The sequence below is a fragment of the Caloenas nicobarica genome, chromosome 1 (assembly GCF_036013445.1).
Source record: "Caloenas nicobarica isolate bCalNic1 chromosome 1, bCalNic1.hap1, whole genome shotgun sequence".
NCBI lineage: Eukaryota > Metazoa > Chordata > Aves > Columbiformes > Columbidae > Caloenas > Caloenas nicobarica.
In genome coordinates, this window is record NC_088245.1 from 61,994,427 (window position 1) to 62,015,761 (window position 21,335).

General features: G+C 40.1%; 1 protein-coding gene across 2 annotated transcripts; it reads left to right on the forward strand.

Moving 5' to 3' along the window:
- Nucleotides 1-664: 664 nt before the first annotated feature.
- GLT8D2 (glycosyltransferase 8 domain containing 2) lies at nucleotides 665-16,702 on the forward strand. 2 transcript variants are annotated; one of them, XM_065650604.1, is made up of 10 exons: nucleotides 665-955; nucleotides 2,970-3,014; nucleotides 4,467-4,562; nucleotides 5,760-5,928; nucleotides 7,485-7,602; nucleotides 9,659-9,743; nucleotides 12,791-12,903; nucleotides 13,615-13,781; nucleotides 15,404-15,516; nucleotides 16,325-16,702. In XM_065650604.1, the coding sequence occupies exons 2-10, from the start codon at nucleotides 2,996-2,998 to the stop codon at nucleotides 16,495-16,497; spliced, it is 1,053 nt and encodes a 350-aa protein (XP_065506676.1). In that variant the 5' UTR covers nucleotides 665-955; nucleotides 2,970-2,995; the 3' UTR covers nucleotides 16,498-16,702. The 2 variants fall into 2 exon arrangements, with proteins under 2 accessions (XP_065506676.1, XP_065506685.1); XM_065650613.1 differs by lacking the exons at nucleotides 665-955; nucleotides 2,970-3,014; nucleotides 4,467-4,562 and adding an exon at nucleotides 5,462-5,631.
- Nucleotides 16,703-21,335: the final 4,633 nt, after the last annotated feature.

Genomic DNA, 21,335 nt, shown 5'->3' on the forward strand with positions numbered 1-21,335 from the left:
TCCTCCTCCTAAGTTTTGCACTGCCTCATGCTAAAAATATGAAAAATAGCTTAGAATTGAATATTATTATTCTTCCTTCAGCACTCATGAGAGTCTTGTGACAAAACAGTGTTTTATCGTATAGAAGGGAGGCTCCTAGAAGGGAAGGAGAGAATTTAAATAAAAGAAGTGGTGTAGAAATAAAACTGCAAAAATATTCCAGGAGAGCTTAGGAGACAGAGTATCAGCGTGTGCTGGTTACTTAGATCTAAGGTCCCTTTGAATCTAAATCAAAACTGCTCAAAGATTCTGCAATTAGATGATTCAAGTCAAAATATATATTCAGAACTGGATTTTGCAAGTTTCCCTTAGTGTTTGACTAGCAAGAGCTCTGCAAACAGACACTGGAAACACTTTAACTTTCAGTTTGAGTTTGGTATGTCATTTGGCTTTTGCACACTAGTTATCTGTTCACGTTTATGGTAAATAATGACTAGAAACCTATCCTGCAACCAGACTGTTGAAGTAACTTCTGGAAAGGTTTGTTTCCTTCTCTTTCCCCCACCCCCTTAAGACTTTTTGTCTTATGGGATTTGTTTGCAATCTGCTAGCTGAAGCTCTGAGGCAAGTTTGCCAGATCTGGGGCTGCATCGTCATTCTGCACATCTGGAAGTGGTTTATGGGCTCTCATTCCTCCAGTGCAGCGTCTGGACTCTGTGCTATTCCTCAGCAGCAGAAATAGAAAAGGAAACCAGCACAACTCCAAAGTAAACTCTGAAGACTTTGGAAAAGGAATTGAGTCTTGAAACCATTATTGTGCCCTCTAAGGCCCTTGCGTGGGGGACTTCAAAGGAGGATGATGGTCAATGAAGCTTTGGCAAGAGTGCTTACAGCTGTGGCTTATCTAGGATCCAAGTGAATAGCTCTGCAGCTCTCCAGGAGAGAGGAGTCCCGAATACTGTGCTGCTTTGAGAAGGTAAAAAGACTAATTAAGCAGGAAATGTCTGAGTAGTAATGTCACTGTTTCTGAGTTTTCCCTTCTGCAGCCCCTCATTTTGTTACCAGATTTGGCAACTGAGTTAGGGACTGCCAGGTTCCAGGAACTAATGTCTACAGTCAGAAAAGATTGAGTAAATATTTGCAGGGGAACAGCTATTCCTCTCTTTGCTTAAAAATCAGTGGGTAATCAATTTGATTTGCTGAGGCTTAGAAATGGTGTAGTTTTAGAACTCAAACTTGCACGAGGGTATATCCAAGTTTGTGTTTTAAAGTTTAAAATGTGGTTCAGTTTATGTTGATTTAAGAATTTCTGAAGATACCATGAAGCTGTCCTTATCCAGCTTTCGTCTTGTAGGGATTATTAGTATTGTTTGTCACCATCATTACAAACGTTAATTAAAAATAGTAGTCAGCTCTATGGAAATTAGTGGAAGATTACGATTCCCTAAAGTGATAGAAAGTTACTCCAAGAGGGGGTTCTGTTGTCTCTCTGCTTACCTAAACAAGTAGACTTTTTAAAAAAATGGCTAAGAAGACAATGCTTGTGCATAATGCATGAGAGAAGGACTTTCTCAGCAGTGTTTTTTTTTTTTTTTCTGTCTGATAAGCTTGATTTCCTCTCTGTGTAAATTAATGCCACGTGAAGAGAAAGGGCTGCTGGAATGTACATAAGTACTGCAGATGTGAAAGGACTTTCTCTCAGAAATACTCCTCTCTCACTACGATGTAGTTATCTGTTGGGACCTAAATACATGTGAATATAAGTGGTTTGTAAACAAAGCCACATCTTAGCTTTATTTATATTTTATTGTCATTTAATTTGTTAGTCAAAATAGAGACTAATTCAGGATGCTGCCTGAACTTGAGCATTAACCAATGAGACGTGTTCAGTTTTGTGACTCAGGTTTCAAGAATTCTTGCTGTTCCATCTGTCTTCTCAAGGAGCTGGAATACATTTCGTTTTTATGTGTGCATAGAAACTGTTGTGTTTCCTTACCAATGCTGTAATCTATCCATATCTGTATGTATGGAAGCAGGAAAAATGGGTTTCTGTTCTATATACAGCTACCACAGCATAAAGGCTAGATCACGTAATTGTATTTTCCCCTCCCCTGCTCTGCCCCAACTTCTAGTACTGTTTTTTACTATTTTGTTTGATTGTTTGGTTTGTGTTTTGTTTGTTTGTGGGGATTGTTTTGCCTTTTTTGGTTGTTGTTTCTGTTGTTTTGTGTTTGTTTTTCTTCATAAACAGTACTTTTGAGTCCAGAATTCAAGTGAATTTTATTTTTCTCATAATCCTGTGTTTTAAGGATTATGTTTCATCCTCAGCCATAAAGTTGTGGCCACTCTTGGGTCTGGTTTAGAAGTACAATTTTAGGGAAAGCTACCTCATTTTCTTCAGCATCACAAATAATGTGCTTAAATAAAAGTCACATTGCACAAAATCCCCCCTCACTGTTAATGGAAGGATACTGCCGTTAAAAAATATTTTCACTGCTGCTCTGAAATTTTCTGAGTCTGAAGGCACTGCTTCTGTATAAGATTTCTATATGTTTGGGAACATAGTCCAGCAAGAGATTAGCATTTGTGATTGTTATTATTATTATGTTTTATGTTGAAACTGTGATAAATGTAAATGTATTTACGAATTGTGTCAGTGGGCGTTTTAATACTTCTTTAAAATGTGTTAGATGTGTTAAAAACCTTAGTTATTACTGATGTAGGTGATTGGATGGAATTTATTAAAATGCTGTTCTTTTCAATGTATTAGTAGCTTAAATTAGAATATGTAATAGTTCTATCCCAGAATATTAGTTATTTGTTCCAAAAAAGTTATTTACAGAGGTAGAGTTCAGTTTTACCAAGTTAACAGGAAAATTTGATAATGTAAAACCTTGTTCCCAAAATAACTAACGGGTATTCACTGCTGATATTAATGATTTCTCTCTCTCTTTTTAAAAAAATATTTTAAAATTTTTATTTTGCCACAGGTGACAGTTCTCATCCAACAGGACACATGGCGCTTTTAAAGAAAAGTAAGGGAGATGAAAAACATTCGAAATATATGTTTTTTAAAAGAGGACAGAAATGTCAAATGCAATTTCTCATGCAACTGTTACCACAGTTGCATGCAAATTTATAGTTGGAGTTTTGCTAAATTACGCTTAATTTTAAGTATACAAATAAGCCTTTTGCTGTTAAATAAGTCAGGTAAGTACTGCCATAAATCCCATTAATTTAAAATTACTCACTGCTTTACTGCATGAGACTGAAGGGTCTGGAATTTCCCACTGAGAGTGATGGCAGCTTCTGTTTTCATGTGGGTTTTGCCTAGAGCACCGAACCTGTCTTTTTTACAGAACTCTGCACGTTAATACTGTTCATACTTGCAGCTGAGATGGGGCCCCAATAAATTTGGGGTTCTCATCAGTTGTAAGGGTCAGTAACTAAAAATGGAGTAGTGTGCCTTCAGTTATGCACCCAAAATTTCTCTGAAGTCAATGGCCTGCTTCCTCAGCTGGTTTAAATTAGTGCAGGTTTGGTGATGTATGTTACCAGCTTCAGTTTATTTTCATGCCCAGTTCTGGCCAGTTGTCCCTTTTGATTAAGATAGTTCAAAACTTTGTTCCCTTTGCTCTTTTGTATGCCTTAAATACCATTTATGGTGGTGCAAAAGCAATGAAGTAGTCTGATAAAAAGAACTCCTGTCATCAAAGTAACTATTGATGATGGTAATGTATTTCTTCCCTGTTGTACTCTGAGCTGTCCTGGCACCTGCTCATGGTTGATTTATGTTGAATAACTTAAACTTGTACAAGACAGTGTAGTAGGAACTGCAAATCAGAATATACAGCAAGGTGTTTGCTGTTGCGTGCTTTGTTTTGGTTTTACTGATTGAAGTAACTGTTTCAAAATGTTTATGTATTTTCAAATATCTTTGCACATTTCTGATTTCAGTGGCATGCTGGGTTTGTTTTTCTAGTATTTTTAGCGTTTTGCTCAAGTACACTTTGAAGATCTGCATTTAAATTGAGAAAAAAATTCTACTGCGTTTGAAGTTTTATCAGGGAAGCGTGAGAGAAGGAAAGGGCTAGGTAAAAATAATTAACTCATGAAGTCTTGTGGTGATAAACAGACAACAAGCTAGCCGGGAGAAGAAAGTTTGAGGCTCCTAGTAAAATTCAGGAACCTGTGAATTTCCTAGCGTGGCTAACCCGTATGTATGGGGAGCTTAATAATTTAGTGAACAAATTATCCATGAAAATCAGATAGTTGGAGATCATTGTAACAGAGGAGAGATATTGTTATTTTTTTAACATAATATTTTTAGCTTGATGAAATAGCCAGAGAAAGGAGAACTTGATAAACACAGGAAATATATGTAATGATGTATAATGGTTGCAAATGGGATTTTTTTTTTCTTTTTAAAGGTACTGGGACAATTAGCTATTATACTGATTGTTAACAAATTCTCCCTTTTGTTTCAGTTAACCAGATCTTACTGTTTCTTCTTGTCTTAACTGTTTGTGCCATTCTGTATAACAAAGTTCACCAAGTGCCATCTGCATTAAAGAATGAAACAGGTAAATGACTTGTACTTCTGTTTCATTTATATTCTTGTTTTATCTTCCTTACCTCTTCATTTGAACAGTGCTTTTGGTCTTACTGAATCCTGATTGTCCTGCAGTAGATGAGCTGTTGCATATGGTCTGAGATGTGAAAATTTTAACTTCTGAATTATTTGAATAAAATAGTAGGAGATTGATAGTAATGACTCAGAATTGTCATTCTGATTCTAATTGTTATCCAGATGTCACTGATGTAGATGGAAGCTGGAGCACATCCTTATTTGTGCTGAACAGTGATGGAGTTGTCAAGTGATAATAAACTTTGATCAGAATTTGCCCCTTTGGGAATGCTCTTGGCCTACCTTTTCATTTCAGATAGATCATCAAGTCTTGACATGATGTACAGCATAAGTTTTTGCTGAAATGGTTATAGTGACAGAAAGCTTCTCGGGTTGATACAGTTGGACTGGCATTAAATGTTTATACTAGTAGCTTATTCGCTGTTCCCAAGATAAACAAACTCTGTCTTGGTATAAACAATTTTTTTCAGTTTATTTTTGTTTGGGCTGTAATAAGTTTAATGGTTGTGCGTTAACCAATCTAAATATATCTGCATAAGTTCTATAAGTTAATCAGTGCTAGGAGTAAAAATCTTCCTTAGCAGTAATGTGAACTGATTCAGTGTTGTTTAGACTTTTCCTTTTGACATTAGCAACTTCCTGCTGGTACAAAATTTTGCACTCTTCCTTTCTAGCCTGCAAAGAAGTGAAGCTCATGGAATTGCACCATCTCTTCCCTTTACCTCCTTCCTTTGATAATTTTGGAACCTATTGTTCAATTTGTACTGAATATAACTGAGAAGTAGAAGTCTCAAAGGTATTCAAACTTCTCCAGGTTTCATGTGAATAAGCAGCTACAAGGAGGACAGGCTGAATTGTGCCCCTGCTGAGTAGAAGATGCCGAGAACTCTGTTATATATTCTGTTTGGAGGCATCCAACAGTCCAGTCAACCTGCATGTAGTTCTGGATTAGCGACAGCTCGTGCTGTGTTCCTTGCCCCAGATACGGATGTATGTAGGATGTGGTAAGGAAATGGGGTGATTATGATATGATTCCACTGCTTATGGAACTACATACTCATTCCTGTGACCCAGACGTGATATAAAAAGTTTCTTAATTTTCTGTTATAATGCATAGTTTTGTTTCTTGTAGTTGATTTGGAGAGTCCTGAGGAAATAGAAGAAGAAATCCCAGTTGTAATCTGTGCTGCTGCGGGCAGAATGGGTGCAACTGTAGCAGCAATCAGTAGCATCTACAGCAACACAGAGGCTGATGTTTTGTTCTACATAGTTGGGCTGAAGACCACCATCCCGCATATTCGGTATATACCAGCCTTATTTTGTTTCATGCTGGATTTAGGACCAGGTTGTTGTGCTCCTTAGCTTGGACATAGACTTTGGAAGACTTTTCACGGAAATGTTTCTCCCTTTTATTGAGGTAGTGCTATCAGTAGCAGTCCTCAGGATTCTCTGTGTGTAGGAAAAAGGACCATTTTGCCCTACGCAAGGCACTCACTCATGTAAAGGGGTGTGAAATAGCCAGACCATGCCCATATCTGTGCCTGTCTGCCTTTTGTAGATCAGCTGCAGAAGGGTCTGTGGTAAGGTAAGTATATATGTGCTTACTTGGCACAATCCCACTTTGTGGCACTGCATTTAGAAAAACTTGCTGTTTAAAACTAATTTCAAGTAAGGAGGTGTATTAAAGGTTATAAGTAGGAGCCCAAACGTTGTCTAAAAGAAGGTGAAGGTGTGAATGAAAATTAAAGCAGATTTCTTAGCAGTTCTCACCTCTGGCTACTGCACTTCTGTAGCCTGTGTACCCACAACTTGTGTCAAAGTGAAAAAGATGTAATGAGTGGGGTTCCACAGAGAGCTTTTCCAATCCAGTTCATCAGTAACCCAGATAATAGAATGGAGAATGTTCTTTGTGTGTCTGCAATTGGTGTGAAGCTGAAAAAGACAGCAGATATATTGAGGAACAGTACAAGACAAACTAATCATGATGAACTGGAAGAATGAACTGTAAAATGTGATGAAATTCAGTAGAGGTAATGACAAGGCAATGTAGATGGGAATAGCTGATTGTACTGGCTCAGGATAAAGCAAGAGTTTGGTAGCACTCATTTGGAAAACTGCAGAATTATGACTGATCACTGACCACACCAATTAAAAAAAAGAAAAAAAGCAAGCATGCATCATGGTGGATATACATGTTGACATATATGACTATAGGAGATATAAGGAAACTTTTTCTGATCTTCCTGATGTTACTAATGCATCAGAAAAAGTGTGTTTAGTTTTAGGCACCTTCAAGAAGGACTTAGAAGAGGGGTCAGTGAAGAACAATAAGCAATGGTGTCAAGAAATCTGACAAAATAATTAAAAAAATTAATTTAAATAAAATGTAACTAGGAGGTGATGTGGCAGTCATCTTTAAGGACGTAAGACTGTAAAAGGGGGAAAACTAACCTCTGCTTTAAAAGCACAGTAGATAGGATAAGAAAAAAATGGTCTTTAACTATAACAAGAAAGCCTAGAAAAATAGCATTTAATACTAGCAATGGTGAAACATGGGTTGTTTGGGCAACATGTGGAATCTCTGGTTTTGGCAGTGGTGTGTGGGATTTGCTTTGAGTTTTTTGGATGTTGTTTTTTGTTTTCTTGATTGGTTGGGCTTTTTGTTTGTTGTTTTTTGAAGAACAGGTTAAACAAATGTCTGTGTGCAATAGCTGTAGACATAAATGATTCTGTCTTGGGACAGAATGGATTGAGTGAGCTTCCAAGGTTTCTTTTCTCCTATGAGTCTGTGAACTTTAACACTGGAAGTACTTGCCACACACTCAATATTTCTTTTATCGCTTCTTTTTTATCACAGAAAATGGATTGAAAATTCTAAACTGAAAGAAATAAAATTTAAGGTTGTAGAATTCAACCCTATGGTACTAAAAGGAAAAATGAGACAAGATGCATCACGTCCTGAGCTACTGCAGCCTGTGAGTAAATGAACACCACGTAACAAATTTTCAGGGTTTTTAACACTTGTTACCGGCTTTAAAATGTCCTAGATCTCTGTGCTATTACACAAGGAGGTCTAAGCCAGCGAAGCCACCGCGGGTCCAAATGCTAAGCCCTCACTCAAGAAGGAAAAGTGCACTATAACAAGCTCTTTGCAACTTGCGTGTCTTGCTGGGACCTTGCTATTTTGTGACATAAACTTGGTAACTTGAATGTGTCAGATCTTTAAGAATATATTCACAGATTATTAGACGGAAGATCTAGTAGTGTTTTTTGTGCCTCCATGATGCTGAGTTGGCTGCATTCTCCTCATGTCCAGGGCAAATTCAGAGACTAGTGACTAATCTAAATATTACTGGCCGTCAGTAAAGGCAAATCAGGTGTTAGAAATCATTAGGAAAGAAGTATGGATCAAAACAGAGAACATAATCATACCACAATACAAATCCATGGTTTTCCCTAATCCAGAATACTATGCGCAATCTTCATCCCCTTATCTGAAAAAGATGTAGCACCACCAGAAAATGTTCAGGTCTGTTCACAATGTTTATTCTTGCTGCCCTTCCCTGAGCCTTTGACATTTCTAATACGTGGAAAAGATTTCATGCAAGGAATCAGTGGGTTAAAACTGTTCAGCCAGGAGATATTACTTCTATCATGAAAATAGTAGAGATCTCCAGAACTGAGTGACATGGAGGACTGGATGGGGGATGGTTGCTCACTGTCTCTGGCAATGCAAGGACTAATGGCCATTACATTAAATTAGTAGGAGTCACAGTCAGAGCAAACAGGAAATGCTGCATGTTTTTCATGCAATGAGGACTAGACTAAACCTCTAGAATTCCTTGCTGAAAGGGCTTGTGAATATAAAAATTTACAGGGATTCAGTGAGGACTGAAGTTTATATTTAGGCAGATCACAGCCGGTTCAGGAAATCCCTTGAGCTGAAAACAGCTGAAAGCTAGGATAATACTTGGAGCAACTTTTCTATACGCTTGCTCTATTCTTATTTTTCACTGAGCATCTGCTTAGGACCACTCTGAAAGCAGGTGTTGGGCAAAAACGCCTGAATCAGTATGGTTGTTTTTACGTTCTCAGTCCCCTTTCCCTCTGCGGTGTTCTTTGTTGCTATTGTAGGTGTTGTTATCCCATATCTGTGGCACCAGTCAAATAATTCCTATAGAGTAGACACTATTAAAAGTGGTTTTTATGATGTATGTTGTAAAAATGCATTAGAAAGAGCATTGCCAGCAGGTCCAGGAAGGTGATCCTTCCTCTTTACTCAGCACTGGTGAGGCTCCATCTGGAGCGCTGTGTCCAGTTCTAAACTCCCCAGTACAAGAAAGATATGGGTGAGAGAGATATGAGAGAAAGACATGGGTTATATGGCGAGTCCAAGACAGGGCTGCAAAGGTGATTAAGGGACCGGAGCATCTTTTGTATGAGGAGAGGTTGAGAGAATTGAGGTTGTTCAGCCTGGAGAAGAGAAGGCTCAGGAGCCACCTTAGCAATGTGTTTAAATGCTGGAAGGAAGGGACAAGAGCCAATGGGCACAAAATAAAATACATACAATTCTCTCTGGACACAAGAAAAACTTTTTTTTTTTTAGATAGTGAGGGTGGTCAAACACCAGAGCAGGTTACCCAGAGAAGCTGGAAGCCTCCATCTCTGGACATACTCAAAACCCAGCTGGGCGTGATCCCTGGCAGCCTGCTTGGGTGGACCCTGCTTGAGAAGAAAGGTTGGACAAGATGATCTCAAAAGGCCCCTTCCAACCTAAACAATTATTTGAAGAGGCAACTGTTTAGGACTGCTTGGTTAGGGCCATAGTAAATAAAATAGGGATTAATAATAATAATGGGTTCAAGATACTAGTAAAGATACTGGTAAAGTTGGGAGGGAGCAAATGATTGCTGGCTAGTGCTCAGCGAAGAGAGAAATTAAAACTGATTGTTAATAGAGACAGGAGCGTGAGACTACTACATTAAACAACTTTGCCATTTAGTCTTTACATTTTTTTTTTCTGTTTTATAGCTGAACTTCGTTCGATTTTATCTTCCTTTGCTTATCCAGAAACATGAGAAAGTAATATACTTGGATGATGATATAATTGTTCAAGGTAAGCTGTCATCCAAAAAGCAGTTTCTAGCAGAATTAAAATCAAAGTTATTGCAGCTTTTACAGTCATTTGGAAATATGGGTTATAGTGGAAATTGAGGCAGCTGCTTGAGTGTTGCACTCAGGAAAACTACAAATAATCTGTCTATTTAAAGGAAAGTCTGAAGAAGAACTTTGCTCCGTATATCTTTTGAATAGTTGATTTCGATCAAAATTGTATGAATGGGTTTAACTTGAATCGAATCTGGTCAGTTGCTGAAAGATATCATGGATTTGACTTAGATGCTGCAATATTTATTGTTAAGTACGTAACATGCATTTCCTTCTAGTATTTGAATTCCCACAAATGTTACCAGTTCCTTATCCAGAATTGCTCTTCTTGAGAGCAAGAGGAATTCACTGAAATAAGAGGGTTAAAATTCCATACAAAGAAATCCAATTAGAGGATCAATCACTCACCACCTCTGGTGGGCAGACTGATGGCTGGCCAGTTCCCAAGTAAGAACTGGCTGATGCCCCCAAAATCTCCTCTTTTCCCTTTTATTGCTGAGCATGACATTGTGTGGTCTGGAATCTCTCTTTGGTCAGCGTGGGTCATCTGCCTGTTTGTGTCCCTGCCAATCTATTGCGCACCCCCTGTTCTGTTCACTGGGCGGGGGGGAACAGAGTGAAAAACAGAGAAGGCCTTGATGCTGTGCAAACACTGTTCAGCAAAAGCTTGAACATTAGTGTGCTATCAGGACCTTTTTGGTCAAAAATCTAAAGCCCAGTACCATACGAGCTGCTGTGAAGAAAATTAACTATATCCTAGCCAGGCCCAGTACACAGGGACAACAAAACCATTTTACCTATCCTTGTTAAACATTAAACATATTCTGGTGAAAATTTCCTTTGGAAAGGACTGATTATAATAAACTTTTTTGGCCTAAATTAATGTCTGCTGTAAGAACTTTAAGATCAGTGAATTTACACGTGACAAAAGTATACTTTTATTCTCCAATGCTTCTCTGCACCTGTCTATAGTTTTGTCTCTTTCGTGGCAGATTTCAGAACATCTGCACTTAAAGGGGCCATTGTTAGCTGCTTTCTAAAATATGATGTATCTGCTCTGCCTGTCTCATTTTAATTTGCAATAGACTTCATAAAACAGTTCTTCAACATGTGTGTTTCCAGTGGTTATCTCTGCTTTTTAGTTTTGTTGTTCTGTCTGTTGTCAACGGTTAACAGCAATATTTAGCTCTTTGAAAGATTCTTAAAGTCTTCATTTACACTCCAGTTTAAAGATCACTTTAAGCTGAGCCCACTACTTCTCTTGCCATCCCTCCTTGCACCTGTGCACATATTGACCAGGAACAGCATTACGTTCAGCCTTCATTAGTTCCCTGGTAGGGGTCAGGGTGGTGTGGCTATGAAAAGAGGAGAGGTAGGGCTTTCTCTTGCATTTGGGGTGTCAGCTTATGTCAGCTGATAGCGTTCCTGGAGCTGCAGGCTAATGGTGCAGTTTTGCATTACAGCTCATGGCAGGCTGCTGCTGCTGGAAGTGGCCTCTCCTGTCCCCAGGCACCTCCTGTTACTTGTGTCATATCGACAGTTGTGCAGCTGCAGAATAAGCTGATTCAGCTGGTTGACCTGGCAGAAGACTAGTGGTACAAAAAAAAAACCCAAACCTCTTTTTTTTTTTTTTCTTTTTTCTCTCTCACTTCAGCCAGCCTAACTTGCTCAGCCTTGAGCCATGCAATCATAGGGCCCACAAGAGGGAAATAAAGATGGACATGTGGGAGCAAGTCGGAGGGCAGGAGCCTGTTCTGGCAGCTGCCCCCTGTGTCTTAGTTCTGATGTAAGACTGTGCTCTCTGTCAGATGTCTCTGCACTGGGGATGAGACTTCTGGCAGGGTAAGGAGTGAATGTGGGTTTTGGGGTTTAACTTTGGGATCATTTATTTGTTGTTCCTTGTTTTCTGCAAAGCAGTAAGAATGAAACAATAATGAACATTGGGTGTCAGACCAGAATAGTTTGATTTTTTTTTTTTTTTTTTTTGGTCTGCTTTTCTCTTGAAAAGCAGAAGCTATTTCAAATTGGGAGAAAATACCTGGTAAGACATGTTCACCTTCAACAATTAAGTGTCCCATTAATTCAAATTCTATTTCTCGGTGGGGCATGAGTCCTAGCCCAAGTTTTCCAACCGGCTGATGAGTTCGGACAAATAAATAATCTCTGCTTATTTCCAAAATAGCAGTTCCATTATGGAGAATGTTTTTCCTTACTAGTCTTTCAATGAGCTTACCTCAGGCTACTGGGCCATATGTGGCCTTCCAAGATAATTGAGCTCGTGACTGGCCCCATGCCCGGCAGCAAAGCTGGTGGCTGTAGGAGGGGGCTTTCGATGCAGACACACTCAATCACTGTGACTGCGCTGTGTTTTCCACTTGCCCCAAAGCTGTTCTGGCACATCCCAGGTACCTGCTAGTCAGATGATGAGTGAGATACCACGTGTTTTATTATTTCCCTCCACCAGGAAGCAGTTGGGTGGTCTGTGAAGCCAGCAGGAATGGTCAAGGGTGACAGGCACATTTCATCTGGCCAGTGCTGGGAATCCAGGTATCTTACTAGGAGGTACAAACACAGTAACACCAGGAAAAACCTGGTCTGTGCAGGAGATTAAAGTGGCACTTTTGCGGGACTTGAAGAGGCTCAGAAAAATTGCCTGTGCCCTCCCTCTCCAAAGGCAAGCTCTGTGAATGCTGACCTCTGTAACCAGGCTTCTGAACAAGTGTAGTCAGCTTCTGCTATAGCTGATTTTGGACATTCAGACCAGAATATGGATGTATTGAATACTGATGATAATCTCTAAAGACAGACCTTAGACATCCAGGTACAGGACTCAAATTTGAAAATTGTACCGTATTACAAGATTCGGCCTTCGTTAATATCCAGGCTATCCCCTAGAATTGGTATGTTTGTAATTAATGTATGGGAATAGAAGTTATCCTTTCAACTCTGTAGCACTGAAGTAGGTTTCTTCTTACGCTTTTGACCTTTTGTAACCAGGTGACATCCAGGAACTCTACGATACTAAGTTAGCTCCTGGACATGCTGCAGCTTTTTCAGATGATTGTGATTTGCCTTCTACACATGAAATGGTTAGAAGTGTAGGGATGCAGGTAAGATGCCATTTTGGAATTCTAATCAGGAACATGTTTACCCACAAATGTAAGATGACTTTTTAACTTTGGGGAAAATGTATAGGGGTTTTTTTGGTAGTTTAAAAATAGTTTTACAGGTAATTAAGAAATTTTTTTTTTTTTTTTAGTAACTCTGTAATGATATGGTGTTATGCAGATTTGTTTCCTGTAATAATTTAAATATCCATTGCTCTTTGGATTCTACTAAATTATGTTTGGTATTTTGCTGTCAGTAGATCATAAGCATTTAATGGAACATCTAATAAAGACAGAATATATGATTTGTAGTAGTCAAAATAGGAACAAAACTCAGGAAAATAGTGTTTGAAGGCTATTTCCTGAGCTGAGTTCCCCAGAATTGTCACTGAGTCCCTCTAGCTTTACAGCTGTACAAGCATGATGCTACATCTTTTAGAGTAAGCCACAGAAAGACAAACATGGTGAGGGAAGAGCCTTATCAAACTCCCATGGAGCAACACTGTGGAAAAAGTAATTTAGTGGCCAGAAATATCCTGCCTTTCAGCCTTGTGTCATGTGGAAATCCAAACAGGTAACCAACATCTAGAAACTCAGCTTTGTGAGCACTGATCTAGTCTCCATGTGAGTGGTCGAGAGATGCATTTACACTTATCTTTATAGGGGTTCATAGGGGATAAACGTACTTTTTAAAAAATTACTTTTATTTCTTAGAACACGTACATGGGATTCCTGGACTACAGAAAGCAAGCAATTAGAGATCTTGGCATCAGCCCCAGCACCTGCTCCTTTAATCCTGGAGTAATTGTTGCTAACATGACTGAATGGAAACATCAACGGATTACAAAGCAGTTGGAAAAGTGGATGCAAAGAAATGTAGAGTATGTGTAGAAATTTCGCTTTGCACTTTAATACTGAGTTTACAGTTTAATTTTCCATTTAAAAGCTCTTAAGTTTTTAACTCCAAGCATTCTTTCTTTGAGATCTCATAAAGCAATGTAACTCGTGTTCCAGAATTTACATCTGCTTAAATCTGACCAATTGCGTACCAGGAAATGGCCACTGGAATTTTAGTCTTGCATTTGATCACAAACCACGCTTAATCTTGAGGGACACTGAGAACACGTGGTTCTTGTTTTGGGTGACCAACCTCTGCTGGGGTCATGCCACTTAGGATCTTCCCTTCCTGAGGCTGGCTTAAAGAAGGATGAATGTTTCCTTGTTTGTGTGGAGTTGCTCCTGTTGTAATGTCAGCCAAACTTTAACTGTACACCATGTTTCTTTAATACCAATAGAAAACATTTCTTTTCCTATAGATGAACAAAAATTGACATGAAAGATATCTTTTTGGCATTGACCATGAATAAGTCATGACACAGTGAAACAATCACTGTTCTCTTTTTAATGTTAGTTCACTGTCAACCTGTATTTGCAAACTCAACATTTACTTTCTTTCTCTGCAGAGGACTGAATTTAAATTGAGTTAAGGCTAAATTGAAACTGAAAAGTTTGTACTGTTGGACTGTGTCCATTACTTGTTAGTTTCATAAATAAGCAGAGACACAGATGACACCTGTGAAGGAATGAAAAGCCAAATGGTGCTTTTTCATACTCTGCTTACATAACATACCCTGACAAGTTATTGCTGTGCTTTTTAACAGTTTGGAAAAACTCCATGAGTCTTACTGCAAATTTTATACATAAAGTTGATTTTATAACTTAGTGACACATTCATGTTCCTTTTAGCTGGATTTTGAAATTAGGGTGAAAAAAATTGCTTAGCAGTTGAAACGCCATTTTGAGGGAAGGTTATGATTTTGGGTTTGTTCTGTAGCCTCTGAGCATCTCTCGGTATTTCCCAGGTTTTCTCCTTGTTGGATTGGCAGTGGCACGGTGTCCCACCGGTGGGGTGGCTTTGCCCATGTGCCGACTGGCCGGCCTGGGCTCGAGCACTGTGGCCAGACATCTGCCTGCTACCTCCTAGTGTCTCTCCTTACAGTGATTTGGCTTTATCTAGCCCTGGATTTATCACAGCAATCATAGGAAATTGATATCCTTTAGATGTTAGTTTATACTAACTAGACTTTGGCAAATCTGATTTGAAGTAAATTTATGGGTCTGAAAGCTTGGGGGGTGGAGAGGAAGAAGTACAGAGGGAATGAAGCACAGGGAAGCATAAATTTTCTTAAGCCAGGCTAAAATATGTTTGATTCCTTTATATTAGCAGCTTTTTTTCTGTTGTAAACTTTGTCAGCCTTGTAGACTATAGGCGTGTGTAGAAGGAATTGGCTTCATGTTGGATCTGACTCCCACTTTGCTTGGTAGCAACAGGAATTGGAGTTGCAAATACAATCAATTAACAGCTTTAGGGAGGAGTATGCTGGAAGCTGGTCTGTTCAAAATTAGTTTGAATTTTGCCAGAATACTTAATCTTCTGACTTTTGTACTAAAGAATCTTTGACTGAGGTTTTGAACATTTTCTGCATTTTTTTTTCTTTTGCAGGGAAAACCTCTACAGCAGCACCCTTGGTGGAGGTGTGGCAACCTCTCCAATGCTGATTGTATTTCATGGAAAGTATTCCACTATTAATCCTATGTGGCACATAAGGCATCTTGGTAAGTTTAACTTCACACTGTTTGCAGCTGGAACAAAATAAAGTGAGAGGTTTGTTAAGATTCCAATACAGGACCTTGCATTGCTTTATCTCAATGCATAGCTTCATACCTTAGACCCATAGTATGTAACCCCTGCTTCCCCAACACTCATTAGTCCTGCTTTCTTCAGGGCGGGGCAGAATGTGGGGGTTCCCCATTACGCAAATATCTTAAAGGTTAAGAAAACAAGATAGTTGCACCCCCAAAAGAAAAACCCAAACCCTAAGAGTCATTAAATTGGATTAAAAAAGAAAAGAAAAATACCAAGGACAAAGTTACATGTTTGAAGACCAGCTAACCTATAGTAATAAACTGTGGAAAGAATATATGAAAGATCTGAATAGAGTCACAGAGGCTGAAAAATATCAAGACACTTTTAGTAGGCACAGTGGAAGAAGATGGGATGCCTGGCAGTGTTTGTGCAGTCAGCATTCTGGAGGATGTTGTTACCATTCACCTGGGAACGGTGAATTATCCTGGGAAAAAGAGAATGGCTTAGCTGGTATAGTAACATGAATAGTAAAAGGATTTTTGTTTTTTCAAGCCCGGCTATGCCAAGATTTTGAAAGTGTTAAGAGAGAAGAAACTTGCTGAGTGGCATGAAGCTGAGAAAAACCAGTCTATCATACAACGAGTTGTCTATAAACAGATAAAACCATACTAATGAGACTATTTTGAAAAAAATAACTGAATGTACCTCACTCTATAGTGCTTTCCGTTATTAAAAACTGCCTGGTGGTTTGTTTTTTTTTTTAATGTACCCGCACAGGCTGGAGTCCTGATACCCGTTACTCGGAGCATTTTCTTCAAGAAGCTAAATTACTTCATTGGAATGGGAGATACAAACCTTGGGACTATCCCAGTGTTCACACTGATCTCTGGGAAAACTGGTTTATTCCTGACCCTTCAGGAAAGTTCAAATTAACTCGTCCTGATAGCTGATACTGAAAAATGCATGAATACATTGTTTTGTGGTATGCAATAGTTTGAGATGCAACATGTTGTATAATTAACTGATTTTAGAAAACTAAGTACTTTTAAAATATATGAGTAAATAAATGACTGTAAGTTTTGTGTGCTTATGGTTGGAGAGGGAGGATGGAGCGACAGTTACGCAGTTCATATAACTGACTTTCATGTAAGGTGAGGAAACAAATTTACTTGACAATGAAGTACTTTCATTAAACATTTACAGAGGTGCCAGACAGTGTGTTTTAATCCAAGTTCCTTATAAATAAGACTTTCATATCTGGTAGTAGAAAAATCCACACAGGAAATACCTGCAATATTATTAGGTTGGTGCAAAAGTAATTGCAGTTTTGGACCATGAATTTGCAATCATTCTAACTAGGCTCAAACGCATCTTTATTATTCAAAACAGGAACCATTACAATCAACACAGTTTTGCCAGTGAGAAGTAAGTTTATTCCTATGGCATAAAAATCCCTGCTTCGGGATTCGATGAACTCTTGGAAAGCATTTTCTGCATCCTTCTGGTTGTGGAAGTGTTTTCCCTGCAAAAAGTTGTCAAGGTGCTTGAAGAAGTGGCAGTCGGTAGGTGAGAGCTCAGGTGAACGTGGCGCACGAGGCAAAACTTCATAGCCGCATGTGTTCAACTTCTGAAATGTTGGTTGTGTGACGTGTGGTCAGATGTTGTTGTGGAGAAGAATTGGGCCCTTCCTGTTGGTGGCTGCAGGCACTGCAGTTTTTGATGCATCTCATCCATTTGCTGAGCATCCTTCCCATGGTTTCACCAAGATTCAGAAAGCTGTAGTGGATCAGACCAGCAGCAGACCACTGAACAGTGACCGTGACCCTTTTTTGGTGCAAGTTTGCCTTTAGGAAGTGCTCCGGAGGTTCTTCTTGGTCCAACCACTGTGCTGGTCATCGTCGGTTGTTGTCATATAAAATCCACTTTTCGTCGCGTGTCACAATCCTTTCAAGAAATGGGTCATTGTTGTTGCATAGAGTAAGAGAAAACAACACTTCAAAATGACAATATTTTATTTTTTGGTCAGCTCATGAGACACCCACTTGTTGAGTGGTCACTGATTAGAAATACTATTTTCCCAATGTTTGCTTCTAGCAATTAAACACAGAATAATTTTTTCCTTAAAATTGGAAAATGTATGTAAATACAATGATGTATGATCCAACCAAGTACTCACTTCTGTTTCCAGGAGGCTACAAAGTTCCAGCATAGCAAAACCTGGGTGCCTTCTCTTTTTAACACTGTATACAGTAAAAGTTACAGAGTTTTAAAAGCACCAAGTTTGGGGATCTCCTTTGATTTGATACAGTCTCTGACACTCTTCCTGACCACAGCAGAGCCTTCCCCAGAGCTTCAGGAGGGGCATGCACTGTTCCAGGGTTCGCTTCTGTCCCTTCACAAATAAGCCACTAAACGGAAAATCAGGGCAAAGTTTTGAGTCCAGTCCGAAACAGGAGCATCTTATCGTAGAATCACAGGCTGTCCTGAGTTGGATGGGACCCACAAGGATCATCGAGTCCAACTCCTGTCCCTGCATATGACAACCCTGAGATTCACACCAGCTTTATATCTTTTTTATCCTGTGGTGCCCAGAACTGCACACAGTGCTCCAGGTGAAGCTGCATCAGTGCAGTGGTAATTTTATTTACAGTCTACACAGTGTTCTGTAAAACACAGTAATGATTACAGACCAAAACACACAACATAGATATTTGCAAACGTTTAAATAAGCACAGTTTATTCAAAAGTAATTTTAGACACTACTTTTTCCATAAAAAATTACAAAAAATAGTTTAGTTACTATATTGCATCTAAACCAAGACATTTAAGAATTCTTCCATATGTGATGCCCCCTCCCCAAAAAAGGGCACTCCAATGATAAGTTTAAGAGACTGCATCACCAATCAAAATTCTAATGCCAACTGCTTCAATCCACCGAAAGAACAGATCACTTTCAATTTGCAACCAGCAGTAATTGTTCTGCAGTATGTTTGCATTTTGCTGGTTTTTTCTTCACTAACTTGCTTCTTCCATGCCAGATTTTCAGACACGTACACACTACTACATGCAAATAATGGACTGATTATAATGCAGACTATGGTGCCAGTCACCATGTGCCAAACAACACGGATTGGTTAATCTTGCATTACACAACATATTTTTGCAAAAATACCAAGAGGGAAACACTTTCCTTTGGGACTGTTATTTAAAGGCGACTCCTTTTCATACTGAGCATCCAGTGAAAATAGCCCTTTTCACATCTCCCTGAAAATAGTGCCCATTTTTTTGCTTGTTACTACTATTTATCTGATTTTATCGACCATATTCTGTATGGAAAGCTAATAGAGTTCTGAAAAACACCCACTCAAGCCCTTCTCTCTCTAGGATACATTTAATTCACACAAAAAAAAGGCACAAAGATGAAACTCCTAAGCAGCATCAGTCAGAATTCTTCCACTGTGCGCTGCTCCTCTTTCTTTCACAGACACCGCTGCCAGAGACAGCGTGTGTCTCAGGAAACTCTACAAATACATGAGCTAAGGAAACAGACGAGTTGAAAGGACGAAAGCCTCTGCACAGCACAAGTAGGATATTGATCCTTAACAAAGGAACACTGCTTAAAGTTTGATGTTGCAGCTAAGACTCAACCTGGAAGCATCAGGAAAAGCCAGCAGAAAAAAAAGCTCGGCAGTGTGTAATACACTTTGTTAACAGGGAGATGGCAGGTCCCCCGTGTGCAACATTGTGCACTCTCGTTCAGCAATGAGAGGGCTCTGCAGCTGGCAGTGTCAAGCTTCAGCTTCTGACAGTTCAGAGGATTTTCTAAGTGCAGATGAAGCTCTCATCAACAGAGTAGTAGTATGTGGTGCACATCATGATCCGCAATAAAAAGCTTTTGCTTGCCAGAATGTAAACATCCAGGTTACTCATAGAAACAAATCTGACACTAGATTTTTGAACTAAAAAAGTAAACTTTCCCTAAAAGGATAAATCACAAAAATACTCTTTCAGTAAGTCTCACATGCCATTCAATACCTCTCGTGTCCTATGAACAACTATGCAAAACATTTAGAAAGTTTTAGCAGGAGAAATGCTGATCAGTTAAACTGTTTGGCAACTATGTGCTTCAAAACATCTTTGAAGAGCGTTAATGTTCACTAAATGGTTCTAGACCATTCCACACTCCTCCTTTTTCCTTGGTGGCTCATCAGCGGAACTCCTCCCTGTGTGGCGGCTGCTGCTGGAGGAAGTAGGATCCAATTCAAATTCTGAAGGCTGCATAATTTCACAGCGTCCTTGTATTCCTCCTACGTATCCTGCCCCTTCTTCCAAAGGTCATAAAGTCTCCTTTTATTCCCAAGTTCCAGCCAGGCCATCTTCTTCCCTGCTGGCTCGTCTTTCGGCACACGGGGCCAGCCTGCTCCTCTGCAGAGCTCACACACACACAGCGCAAAGAATTTTATTCTACATGAGACACAGGGCTGTCCCGAGCGTCTGCACCCCGACCTGGTCTCTGAGATTTGGAGCTCCGGTGGAAAATGCGATGGACCCTCATGTTCCAAACCCGCACACAAGAGTAACACTTCACCCATCAGATGACACCGGAAACTAGGAAGGCGCTGAAAAAACAGGAGAAAAAAAAAAGAAGAAAAAACTAGAAGAGCAAGGAAAAACTAGGAAAAAAAGGAGGGGCGGGGAAGGAAAAAGAAGAAGGAAAAAAGAGGAAAAAGAGGAAAAAAAATTTTAAAAAAGGAAAAAAAACACCAAAAAGGGAAAAAAAGAAGAAGAAGAAAAAAACCCGACCTCTGAAAAACTGGGAAGCCCCTCACAAGAATTCACAATCCCACACTCACACAAACCAGGTTCGCTCACCTGCCTCACTTTCCCCTGGTGTCCCCTCCTCTACCTTCCCCTCGGACACCTGGGTCTCCTCGGACACCACGTCTACCCGCCCCCCGCCACCCCCCGGCCAGGCGGCGCCTCGGTGTTCCCTCTATTCCGCCCCCTCTACTTGCCTCGGTGCCACCTCCTCTCCCTTCCCACCCTGCCCCCGTGACCTTGAACTTTGGTTCCGCTAGGTGTCACATTGAAGCCCTTCCCCAGTGTCCCCTCCTTTACTTCCCCCCCACCCCCGTGACCCTGAACTTCCGTTCCGCCCAACTTTGGTTCCACCTGGTGTCACCTCAAATCCCTTCCCCCCGGTGTCCTCTCTTTTACCTTCCCCCCGATCCCCGTGCCCCTGAACTTTGGTTCCACCTGGTGTCACCTCAAATCCCTTCCCCCCGGTGTCCTCTCTTTTACCTTCCCCCCGATCTCCGTGCCCCTGAACTTTGGTTCCACCTGGTGTCACCTCAAATCCCTTCCCCTGTGTCCTCTCTTTTACCTTCCCCTGATCCCCGTGACCCTGAACTTTGGTTCTGCCCATATTTGGTTCCACCCTGTGTCACATTGAAACCCCTCCCCCGGTCTCCCCTCCTTTACCTTCCCTCCATTGCCATGACCCTAAACTTCGGTTCCTCCCAACTTTGGTGCCGCTCTGTTTCACATTGAATCCCTTCCCCACTCTCTTTGTCCTCCCCACCACCCTGCCCCGTGACCCTGAACTTTGGTTCCTACAGATTGGTTCCCCCCTCCCTTGTCCCTGTATGTTAGGGAGTGTTTTGATTGTCTGGAGCTTGATGAGGGTGACAATAGGGTTGAGTGTTTATGGGTAAGAATCAAGAGGAAGGCCAACAAGGCAGATATCTTGGTGGGAGTGTGTTACAGACCACCCAACCAGGATAATTTG